Source organism: Chroicocephalus ridibundus, chromosome 19 (assembly GCF_963924245.1).
Source record: "Chroicocephalus ridibundus chromosome 19, bChrRid1.1, whole genome shotgun sequence".
Classification (NCBI taxonomy): Eukaryota; Metazoa; Chordata; class Aves; order Charadriiformes; family Laridae; genus Chroicocephalus; species Chroicocephalus ridibundus.
The window spans coordinates 9,182,196-9,195,332 of NC_086302.1; the positions used below are offsets into that span (position 1 = coordinate 9,182,196).

Below are 13,137 nucleotides of genomic sequence, written 5' to 3' on the forward strand. Positions count from 1 at the left end.
TTCCCCACTTATCATTAGACCTGATAACTTTCTACCTAAAGACATGAACATGTAATACAATTCTCTCCTTCTGGAAACAAATAAAAGGGTTTTAGAAGTCTCAGATTTTAGCAATTCTGGAAAGAGTGTCAACTACACAATATCTATGACCAATCATGCAAAAGCATTACATGCAAATCCTCATTTTACCAGTTATTTATGTCAACTTTCTGGCACTGAACACCACAGACCTTACACTTTTCACGGTTTGGCGTCAGGTCCAGTTAAATCAATAAACCATACTGGTTTAAGATACTGCTTTGATGCTAAGTGGCTTCATTTTCCCATAAAAGGTTTAATTAGGTGATTATCATAATTTGATTCAATCCATCAGTCTGTGTTCTAGCTTTTACATTTGACAGGCAAGTAAAGATTTTCTGAGTATCTAGGTAAACCAGATACAGCTACACTTCACAACTCTTAAATGAAATGAAAAACTGAACACAATTCAATGTGATTTCTATGCCATTCATCATTTGTAGCCAATCCAACAAGTGTCTGCAGTGAGCTGTTAAATGCTCCTACAGTACAACAAACGGAAGGGAATCTGGCTTAAACTGCAGAGACTGTCTGAGGGTACACCTATCCAAATATTTATTTTTCAAAACAAGTATTTTTAAAGGAATGCTTTTTAAAGAGTTTACACATCTAACAACAACACTCCTAACAAGTCTGCGACTCACTCAGGAAGTACAGACATCAGAGTTGCATTTTTTTTTGTTTAAATATGTGAAGCTTCCCTCAGTTTCACAGAAGCTTACTCAAAACGTTCAGGTCTTACATTCAAAACTACACCAAATCCATACAACTCTAACAAGAACATTGAGATTGATAAAATAACAGATGTGTGAGATCAAGAGGCAACAGAGGCGAGAGCTGTATGACTGCTGCTACGACTGCAGTGTGTTAACACAAATCATTACTATGACTGTTATTGTAAGAGGAAGGCTAACTACTAAAAATAAGTTCAGGGTTCTGGAGCAACAACTCTAAAGGGGTTTCTTTGTTTTGTGTGGGTTTTTCTGGTTTTTTGGGTTTTTTTTTTGTTTTTTTTTTTTCTTTTTTTAAACACACTTCTCTTTCCTAGGTCAGAACAACTAGAAAAGAAGTAACTGCTGTAGCACTAGTATTTGAGTTCGGAGAGACAGCTTTCCAATTATATTTTGCTTTCAAGGGGAACTAAAGTTACAAGCTTTATTTTAACCTTCGAAACACATCCAACCTTGAATGCAAGCATATAATACAGACTTATTACACCAACAGTTAATACAAGTGTTCTTTCCTACTGCAGTCTGCAGGAGATCATTTCTCTTTTGGAACTCTGCAGCAACAGTTTCACTCTTCATCTTCAGTCCTTACTATCGCAGAAATAAATTCTAAAATGGACATAAATTCTAAAATATACATGAAAAAGGGACTATGGATTACTAACCTCCTTAATGGACTCTTCATTAGGCAGCATAGAACACACACATGTGATGTAGGCTTGGCGAAAAGATGAAACATTTGCAATTTCTGCAGAATCTGCACACAATTTTGACAAGGAAGTAGCTTGTGGGATGCAGTTTGACTTCATCAAATGTTTTATTCGCATCTGCAGAAAGGAAGGCCCTTCTCGTGTAATCAATTTATTAGCTAGGAAAAGAAAAAAGCCTTTGAGAATACACCAATTGACAGCTGACGCTTAACTGAAATTGTCTTATTGCATTTGCATTCACACTTTATTTTATTACAAACTTATATAAGTATGGTCAGCTTTCCTAGGAAACTCTAGGTATGATAAAAAGTGACAGCAATAAATGCAGTATTTCCTCCCAAATTCAGATCAACTGTGTAGGGAAGAGAATGCCGGGCTATAGAAAACAGACACACAACGCCACCATCCCCCCCAGCCATAAGACAGCATCTACCAGGGCAGTAAGTACGCCACAGCAGTGGCCAAGGGACACTTGTCAGACCATATAAAAATTTGAACAAGATACCAGTAGTTTAGAAAAGATTCAAAAATCTTCAACTTTTAATTGTAGCCTCCTATTCCAAAGAACCAAAAGTATTTCAAAGCATTACGTACTTTGCAACTACAGATTTTTCCACCCAAGTTATTAAAACCCCCACATAGTGCCAAAATACACAAAATGGAGGGTGAAAACCTTATCTTTATGGTACTTTAGAAGAATTGTGTTTAATTATGCTCTAGATCAACCTAGTACAACCGATCGTTATGAGATTTGATGAACTAATTCAATAGTAAAAATGTAACTTCAGTTACAGGCAGTTACAAAATACAGTATTTTGTAAGTACTTACAAAAATTCGTTTTTGTAAGTAGTTAGCAAAATTAACTTAATCTGATTAAAAACCTCACAGATTTAGTTTGATTTTCTTCCCAGGTACTTACAGAATCACAGACTACCTCAAATTGGAAGGGACCCATAAGAATCATCGACTCCAACTCCCTGTTCCTTACGCTAAACCATATTACTAAGAGCATCGTCCAGATGCTCCTTGAACTCTGACAGGCTTGGTGCCCTGACCACTTCCCTGGGGAGCCTGTTCCAGGGACTGACCACCCTTCCCAGTGAAGAACCTTTTCCTATGTCCAATCTGACACAGCTTCATTCCATTTCCTTGTGGCCTGGCGCTGGTCACCAGAGAGAGGAGATCAGCACCTCCACCCCGCCTTGAGGAAGTTGTAGACTGCAGTGAGGGCACCCCTCAGCCTTCTCTTCTCCAAGCCGAACAAACCAAGCAACCTCAGACCCTCTTACTAAGTGTTGCCCTTGATGCCTTTCACCTTGGCCACCCTTCTCTGGAAACACTCTAATAGTTTGATGTTCTTCTTCTATTGAGGTGCCGAAAACTGCGCAGAGTACTCAAGGTGGGGCCTCCCAACCTCCTCCCTCAACCAGCTCATGATGCTGTGCTTGATGCACCCCAGGACACAGCTGGCCCTTTGGGCTGCCAGGGCTTACTGCTGACTCAGTAAGGTATTTGCCATCAGCCCAAACCCCCAAATCTCTTTCCACGAGGCTGCTCTCCAGCCTCTCGTCCCCCAATTTGTACATATAACCAGGATTACCCCATGCCAGGTGCAGAATTCAGCACTTGTTCTTGTTAAATTTCATACAGTTGGCGATTGCTCAGCTCTCTCGTTTATCCAGACCTCCTTAAGATCTCTGTACTCTTGAGGGAGTCGACAGCTCCTCCCAATGTAATATCATTGGCAAACTTAATGTACTCTTGACTCTTGCACCCAGACCATTTATAAAAACATTAAAGAGCACTAAAACGGAGCCCTGGGGGACCCCACCAGTGACGGGCCGCCAGCCTGATGTAACCCCATTTACTATAATCGTTTGAGCCTGACGCACCAGCTAATTCCTTGCCCAATGTATTACGGACTTTTTGATCTGTATGCTGGACATTTTATCCAAACGGATAACATGAGAGACATCATCAAAAGCTTTGCTAAAGTACACGTACTTTGCCTTAGCTGACAAAACAGTAGGCTTCCAGACAGCTATGGTGCTATTTCCAGCTTAACATAAACATCTACAGAAAGGCTTGATACTAGTCTCCAGATTTGTACATACTTCAAAAGACCCTTGAGAATTACAAAAGAGGAGCCAATACATTCTTATACTGCATGCGATAATATGTATCAACCAAGGAACAAACTCTCTGATGATCTGTAGAAGAAATTATGGAAGCATGTGAGACGTTCTGATAAAACATATATTAGAACCAGTGTTCTGCAGCGGCTACCTGTAAAGCCTGCAAGAGACTCTGTATTAGTCAAAAAAGAAAGTTTGCTTTAGAATAACAACTTATTGGAAGCGTTGTTGCATAAAAATATTTTCACTATTTTACAACTTTTTATACTATGTGAGATGGGTAGCTAAGAAACTAATAGTATAAATTTCTGAAAGGATCGTACATAATACAAGTGCACAAAGCATGATAATTTTCTTAAGTTATAGTCCAAACAGGAAAAAAGCCACGTTCTAAGAGACAACACACTAGTTGGCAGAAGGCTTACCTAAACAGAAAACTCCAAGTACATACTACAGGCTTGTAGGGGTCTTATTAGTACTCTGCAGAGGTTTGCTTAGTGGCCCATTACAGACCATTTTAAGATCCAAGTCTATGGTACTGGTTTCCATCTTTCACAGGAAAAACCTCTGAGTGGAAAACTCTTGACACGGCTGACATTGACACTTCACATTACAGTAACTTCAACAGAGAAGGTAAAAAAAGCTGTCTGACCAAGAGAGAGTCTGCAGGAAGATCTCCAGTTGCTAGGAAACAAGCCTCCTCTCTTTCTTAAAAATTACATCTGTGTATGCTTCTGTGCTTGAAAATTTACCAAGGAAAACTAACAATGCCGCGATATCCATCCTACGTGATGTAAGAGACTGCTACCACAGCAAGGTGGCCAGGAGACCACTGGTAAGGAAGAGCTCTAAGAAGGCTTGCTTACTCAACAACAGAACAAAGTAATCTCTCCAGGTGAAGCATGCTGAATAGCATGCTATTCATGGACACGTCAATAATGGATTTTAGCGCCCACAAGCATTCAAAGCAGTTCTGTAGTCCCTGTTTCTACAGCTCTCGGCTCACAGAATAATTAAAAATATTTTTCAGCTCCATGAGAAAACTAAAAGAAATAATAGAAAAATAAGATATTCTATTTACCTGCTCTAAAAATGATTTAGATTCTTCTTGTTTCTTATTAGACAGCAAGACACGCGTTTGGCAATTGCTCAAATGAAGTTTTTACTGACATATCAGAGCCAGCTAGTCACGACATGGGAAGTGTTTTTTAAGAGTACCTGCAGTCAGCCAGACAAATTAAATATTTTCAGGTTAACAGTTACATTTTTAATCTTTAAGTTTAGATGAGAAACTTGCTAATGAAATACAGGAGGTGGACTCACTGCTGGTATGGACAAGAGGGTCTCAACTTGCTGCGATCTTTGGGAACGGCCGGTAAGCCTGTGCACCTGCTCCCCGCCAAGGGTGGGAGGTCTGTGCCCCAGGCCCAGCCCTCCCCACCTGGGTGAGGGTGTACTGCACTCTGCCAGGGATGCAAGCGACAGACTGAGCTCCTCCAGTCATGCAGATGTAAATGATGAAGGGAGAAGCAAAAATCAGATACCTGACTAGTGATTTATTTCTATTTTAGCACTTAGTTTTACTCTGACGTGTCTATTCTTTTCCGTCCACCTGCCAACAACCACCTCACTTTCCCTGAAAAGGCAACAAACCTCATTTTGCTGCCTATTCCTCAGAACAGTTGTTTTCCCCTCAGAGAACCTAATCTTGTACTCAATCCTACACCTGTTATGTTTCCAAACATGTCCATGAGCGTATTTTCTCGTTCCTTCTCTTCCTAGACCTCCTGCTGTTTGTTCCGTCCCAATCTTCCACCAAGCATCTCAAGACTAAGACAGCCTTGCTATGAAAATCAATGCAAAGACACCTTAAATGCCTTCCCTCCTCCAAACCCTTTAGACCAGTAAAGGGTCAGTGCAGTTTCAAACTCTACACATATCTAAAGGGCTCTCTTCTCCCAGGATCAGAAAGGAAGGATAAAAGACTCCCCTCTCACTCAAACCACTTGGTAATATAAGATGAACTTAAGTTATACCACAATATTGTGAATACGGCCTTTATAAACCATGAATAGCACTAAGGCATGAAAAGACTCTGCAGTCACTGTGAGAAATCCTCAAGCGAAACAGCATCTTGCTGAGCATTTCCACCGAAATACCTCTGGAACAGGACAACAATGTGCTAAAGTGCAGTAAAGTACGTTAAGCACGCCCGAATGACATCGAGGTCTGTATATATTACAACAGCAGTGTGAGGGAGAGATACCTCAGCTTTCCTACAAACCATCTCATGTCAATGAAGACACACGAAGATGCTGGTATTCATATGCTGCACACAGCAACAAGCTCACCCTAACCCTTTTGGTCTTCCTCAATGATACTATTTGTTAAGCCAAAAAAATTATCTTGAAATAAGAGTATTAAAGCTAGCTTTCTCAGGCATAGAACAACGTTGGAGGTCAAGATTGCTGAACAGCATCTATCATGTTCACTTTGGGATGCTCATATCATTTAGTCATCTAACAGGCATAAGCAGCAATGATGTTTTTGCAGCCCTTTCCTCAAGCAAATATTCACACCCAAACCAACCATGTTGAGTCAGCTGAGAGCACAAAACAGCAACAACCACCCCAGACACAGGGCAGTTTAATTTATTAACAGCCATAGAAGCAGCAGACAGAACCTAAGCTGCTATGAAACTCCTGGCTTACTAAATCTGTTCCAGCAAATTTACAGTTGATATCAGTTTATTTTCAGGGCCAGTGCATTAAAAAAAAATAAAAAAAGTATTAAGAACTAATCAAGAGAGACAAGAACATGTCACATTTTCACTATCTTCAATTCAAGCAATGATCTGACGATCGTTAATGTGCACTACCATTTCACAAAACAAGCTCCAACCGAGCACATTGATCTCCTCTCGCCTCTCGCTTACCAGTGGCCCACAACAGCAAAAACTACGAATGCTTTTCAGACACACACCACAAAAAGCATGAAATACAAGCTATTCAAAGAAACTAAGTTTTACGTGACTGAAATCACATTCATTTACAACAACTCTTCAGAAGACACTCTGTGAAACTGTTGTTGTGCGGAAGAAGAAAATGGCAGTTTGAGTAAAACAACTGAAAAACCACTGTGCTAGAGCTATTTCTGCAACCCTTACTCAACATGGCTAACAGCAGAACTGTCATCCCTGCTCTGACCCGTAGAAAGTGCATTTTGATTCCTGCTATTTCTATCAAATTGAGCCCGGCAGTCAGAAGAGAAGTCCACACAGATCAAAGAGGTGACACAAATAAAAGCAGGAAGACAAACCTAGTAACTAATCACTGACTTACGATCTCCTATTACGGCTACAAGCATTTACTTGATATGATTCTGAAGGTAAAAAATTAACTCAGCAATTGAAGGTAACAAAGGTAAAAAGTTAACTCAGTAGGCATCTAGAGATAGTTGCTTAATCCCAGCTCCAACCATGTCCTACACAAGGCAAAAAGAGTAATTCCAGCTGCCCAGACAGACTTTTTGCAAGCCAAACAATATTACAGCAGCATCTGACTCCCTGAACAAGGGATTCTGAACAAAGAAATGGAAGTGAAACACAGCCAGTACGATTTTACTGATCATAACACATGGTATGATACAGCTTCATGGATCATTTGTTGTTTCAGAAATAACTTCTGTAGTCACTGAATTACACTTGTCTGATGATGTCAAGAAGATAAACTAGTTACATTAGCAGCACAATTCAGCAGTCAGAAGATTTTCCATGCCATAATTTGCTGGGATAGAGAGCAGGATTTCTTTAAGTTTTCATTTCGCCTTGCACCACTGTAGGGTATACAAATCTGGCACGTTCATCTTGCCTTCTGAGAAAAGAGTAAACTTTATGTATACCCCCAATCTACTTCTTTCTCTAACATTTCAGAGTTGTATGACTCACAGTGACTCATGATATGCATTACTGAATGTGTTGAATAATACTGAAATGTTATTGAATAGCTGGCAACAATTACAGGAGACCGAATCCTATGCCCTACGTTGTCTCTCCCAGCCTTACGTTCTCTCCTACAATCCCCTGCAAATCTTCAATACCCTTTCAACATGTTCTTAGTCTCCCAAGAAGCTAACAAGAACAAAACCAACCAAATAAAAAAACCTCCATCCTCTGTAATGTAAGGGCACAGAATTATTTAACTATTGAAGCATTACTTCATAGCATTTCTAGGTATTAACCTAATTATTTAGGGGTTCAAGTTACGTCAGGGGAGGTTTAGATTGGATATTAGGAAACATTTTTTCACTGAAAGCGTTATTAAACATTGGAATAGGCTGCCCAGGGAGGTGGTGGATTCAGCACCCCTGGAGGTGTTTAAAAAAAGGGTAGATGGGGCACTTAGGGACATGGTTTAGAAGTGGCTTTTGTCAGGGCAGGTTAAAGGTTGGACTCGATGATCTTAAAGGTCCCTTCCAACCTCAGCAATTCTATGATTCTATGATTAAATATCCCTATTTCCCCTCTCGCTGTTTTCCCATTTCCATTATTAATAACACTACTGCTTTGATCCACCGCTTTCACAGTATTTACTGCAAACCAGAACAGCAGGAGGAGCAAAGCACTCTCCTGTGGTGCTCTTGCTGTCTTTCTGCATCAACACATACTGCACGAGCTCTACTACTACTTACCACTCCCTGCATTGTCAGTTGAAAGCACTCAACCAATATCTAAAACATCTTGCTTGGGTGCTAAGTTGACACATTTGGATAGCTTAGAAAGCTTGTAGAAAGATCTTTTAGATATGTCTAAGCAGCTATGCTGCATGTCAACAGGCTACAAGGATGACACTTTCCTCAAGTTTATCTGCTCTTTGATACCCTGAAAGCAAGCAAGAAACCAAACCAAGGCTTCCATGATTGCCACAAAGGCAAGACTTCAGAAGCAACATTTTAGGCAGGTACTTGGCTTCTTAGAACTGCCCTTTATTTAAAATGTCTAACTCATTACCTTATGATTTACTTGAGAAACGTTCCTTTGAGAGACTGGTCTAACAAGAGATTCCAAAGTCACATTCAGACTGTTTACGCATGCCTGTGGACTACTACAGACTGTATGAGAAAGCACTTGTGCAGTTACAAAATCTCTAGAAGAGCTCCAATGATCGTCCTGTTGCCTCTGCTTGCATCACATGAAAGACCGACCAGTGAGGACGACTCTCTGTGGATGTATTCAGATTTACCTAAACAGACAATTATGTACATGAAGAATCGTTTCAAGGATGCCAAGTGATCTCAGAAATGGGAACCTACACTCAGTCCAATTCAACATGGTCAAAGATGTGTCAGTCAATCTGCATCAGCAGAAACTTCAACTCAAAAGCCAAAGGACTGAACAAACTAGTTCTATTACTGCTGAAGTCAAGAGGTAGTCTGAACCATGTCAAGGTCCTCCTGCACAGGAACAAAGAAGTGTAGCAGCATTTAGTAATATAGCCACTGATAAAACCAGTCCCGTGTGTAAGAAGCAAATTCATCTATAATGGAGTCCACACAGGATATGAGGAAATAGCTCCTACTGGAATTCACATCAGTCCTCCAGAAGAACTCTTGGCTTGCCACAGGTAAAGGGAGTTTGCAAAGCTAGCTAAACATTAGCCCTCGCTGGAATACCACTCTCCAAGTATGGGATTCTTCAATAGCTGAAGGTTTTCAGTAATATGGACCCATTATGAAATGCAAGTTGTTTTGCATAGAAATACATTAAGAGCAGCAACCGGGCAACTGGATGGCCTAACAATACGATAAATGAAAGACTCCAAGACAGGACATTAGTACGGAATGCAATTATTTTCAAGACGTGTTGGACAGGGGATTAAGTGCTGTTTGGAGTTCAAATGTTTCTGCCATACTATTGAATACCTGAAGTGAAGACTAGCAAAGACTGCAGCCCACACTTGGCTGCCTTTTTTTTTTTTTAATGCTTTCTAGCACAAGGAAGCAACATATCTTCTCAAATAACCTTAACGTGTTTCTCATTTATTAAAAAGTACTAACTTAACAGAACTCAAACAGAGGCTACCCAAAGCCAGAAAGAAGGATTCTGCAATGGAAGAAAGCTTGCCTTAAAACCCCTTTAATTTTTAAGACATTATTTTAAGCTCTTCTTCCCCTCTGTATTATTTTTAACTTTAGATTGCCACTGAGGTAACTGCGGTCTGATGTACTGTTAATGGAACAGTTAAAAGAAATACCTGCAAGTACTTAATGGTACCACCAATAGATATGAAAAAATTTCAGTGAGTAAAAGAAGAGAATTTAAGAGAAGACATTCAAAAATTATAATGCTAAAATCTCCTTTTCCACACCTCCGAACATTTTCTGATTCAAGATCTTATTTCCACAGTCTAAACACAATAAGCTTCCCAGCCCAGAGCTTAATAAAGGAAAAATGCACACTCAGGTTGCTCCTCCACATGCCTCTGAAATGCGTGGACACATACAATTCCTCCTTGGGAAGCATTCAGGAAAACATTTAAAATCATGAACAAACCACCTCAGGGAGGAAAATTTCTGTATTTTTATGATGGAAAAAAGAAATAATTTTGTTGAAAAATGGAGTTTCAAAATACTCAAACTAATGGATAGTATAGCCCAAGCAGAGATGCACTAGCAAGGACACAGTATTCAGAGTACCAGTGAGAGAGTTCCATCACAAATATCGTTTAGGAACACATGAGTACTATTGCACAACGCAATTTAAAATACAAGTCTGTCCTGACCTCGAATCACTGGTTCCCCACCAAAACTACACCAGATAATTTCTTAATAGTCACATATCATCTCTAAAAATCACATTCTTACCTTCCTCAGTTTCTACTGGTTGCTGGGATAGAATTTTAAGAAGAACTGGATTTTTCCATACTCCTTCCCTTGTGATATCCACCAATATTTGGAGATTGTTATTCCCAAATTCCAGTAAAGCATCATGTGAATCCTACAAAATGTGAAAAAAAAAAAAAAGAGTCATTTAAAGTCTTTGCTAAACAGTAAACCAATACAATTTTACATTATCTGTCCTAATATTTGACTGTATTCTAATAATTTCACACCATTCTTCTAAGTCATTACTGTTTTGACATGTTTGCACTGGGATTTTAACAGTATGTCCTTTCACTTCTCTAATCCTATAGCAAAACTTCCCAATTTCAAAGTACTGAAAGTTAACTGAAATGGCTTAACTCAAAAAGCATATTCTGCAGTTGTAACTCTTCTGGAATTTTTATGTTTTGTCATGTACACATATACATATAAATAAAATTACAAAAACTATTGTATAAGAGACAAAGGATGATTTTGTATCAAAGCATTTAGTGCCATTTAAGAAATCTGAATGAGGTTTAAAATGAGTAACAAAATGCTGAGTGTAAAGTTTTACATTTAGTGTCAACACTACTGAGATAAGCCAGCCAATTCACTTCTCAGAATTATTAAAGCCGTCACTCACTAGTCCGAGGAATGTGAGAGCAGCGGTGCAAAATATCCTTAAGCTACATAAGAAGTAGTGCAGTGGGAGATGTTCAGAAAAGACTCTCATCTACCAAAAGAGGCAGGGGTCACATGAAGTTGGAGGTCTCCTGGTGGTTAGACATGCAAGAAGTTTCGGGGAACTTAAGAAAGAGAAAGCAGTGCACAATATCCACAACAGTCTGCTGGACAACACTCACAGTCCAGACACAAAACTGGAAATGAATAATTTATTGAGATGAAAACATCATTCTACTGGATACAGATACAACATTTCCTTAGAAACTACTCCGTGCCCAGCGCCTGTAGTCTAAGAACCATGGATTTCTGATCCTGACAGTTTTGACGCTCTGAAGGCTGACTCTGCGCAGCACCCAGGTCTACAGCAGAAGTTCACCCACCAAACCCGTATACGTAGCACAACACTCATGAGTGATCTAGGCCCTACCACTTTCAATTTTGGAAATCCAAGGAGTGAAGGAAGAAAAAAAAAAAAAAAAAAAAAAAAAAAGAGATGTTATGCACAGACAGAAGTTGGAGTCTAACACAGAAGAAAAAAACAAAGATTCTAGCACTTACTGTCCCTAGCAGGAAATCTATCTAGGGTGACTTGCACTGAAAAAATTAAAATATCACCACACAGAATTTCCTAACACTGACAAACTGAAGCCAACTTACTGTAGGCAATTTGTGGCTACATGTTCAGTAAAAATGCTTCTCACATAAGTCACAACACATCTTAAGAATTAGTTTGATATGTGACAATGTCCCCTAGTTCTAATGAGCTGTGCTTTAAGTTAGCAGTACTTTAAACACTATTATTAGCCACAGCTTTCCATAGCCTCTATTGTATCCTCTCTAAATACCGGAATCAATTCCATGTTCTGAATTATCATTGCTATGACCACTGGGATACCAGAGTAACCAAAGAGCCTTGTATCAGGGGCTGTCAAAAGACAGCAATGAACTGCATTCCACACTGCAGCACACAAGATGTGTTTTTCAAGTTCCTGAGTTACCTTCTACAACCAAGTGAATCTGCCATGAAAATACCCAAGACTTTCCCACTAACAGTAAAAGGCATCTTGGCATTTAATCGTTAGACAGATTCCCTTTAATAAAGTAGATACTGATGTTTAACCCCAGCCGTCAGTTAGGACCACGCAGCTGCTCGCTCACTCCCCCAGTTGGGATGGGGAAGAGAATCAGAAGAATAACAGTGAGAAAACTCACGGGTTGAGAAAAAGAGAGTTTAATAAAACAAGGAATTCATTCACGGCTTCCCTGCAGGGAGGTGTTCAGCCATCTCTGGGAAAGCAGGGCTCCATTACATGCAACGGTGACTTGGGAAGACAAACACCATCGCTCCAGCCATCCCCCCTTCCTTCTTCCCCCAGCTTTAGGTACTGAGCATGATGTCATATGGCACAGAATAGTCCCGTAGAGGACACTCTGCCTAGCATCATCTTGAACTACTTGTAAAAGTCTTCTGGTGGAAAGTTACCAGACGTGAAGAGGTCATACGGTCCCTAGGGCTGAGGGACACTAAGGAGTAGCCTGATGCAGCAGCCCCAAAATGAATGTCACAGGGTAGGATGCGAAACCAGGTATTTTCAGGAGGAACAGAGAAATAATAAGAATATAACGGTGTTTCACTGAGCAAGACAGTTTGGCTTGGCAACAAATGACTGACAGTCAATCACTTTATACCATAAAAGCTTAGTCCCGTCTTTGATCAGGAGGGATTCTAGTACGCTCCCACCCACAGGTACGTCTGGGATTCCTCCCTTGTGCGGGGACACCCCTCAGGGCTGAGCGAAAGAGAGCAACCCACAGGTGCTCATCACTTGTGTGAGTAACACCAGTCTCTATAAAAGAGTTACTTATCAACCTAGCTTTGAACTATTGATTTAGTAAATGATAATTGTAATGAGTAGTAGCTATAGTTTTTATACTGTGTA

The 13,137-nt window shown here is 40.0% G+C and overlaps 1 protein-coding gene across 2 annotated transcripts in view; it reads right to left on the minus strand.

The window, feature by feature from the left end:
- RLF (RLF zinc finger) overlaps positions 1 to 13,137 on the minus strand; it is a 54,221-nt gene that overhangs the window by 18,852 nt on the left and 22,232 nt on the right. The window contains exons 1-3 of one of the 2 annotated variants that reach the window (XM_063355689.1): positions 11,157 to 11,454; positions 10,514 to 10,646; positions 1,472 to 1,674 (exon numbers count right to left, since the gene is read on the minus strand). In XM_063355689.1, coding sequence (XP_063211759.1) covers positions 1,472 to 1,674; positions 10,514 to 10,646; positions 11,157 to 11,246 — 426 coding nt within the window. In that variant the 5' untranslated portion in view covers positions 11,247 to 11,454. Of the gene's footprint in view, positions 1 to 1,471; positions 1,675 to 10,513; positions 10,647 to 11,156; positions 11,455 to 13,137 lie in introns of those variants that run through there. The other variant, XM_063355688.1, reaches the window with a different exon arrangement.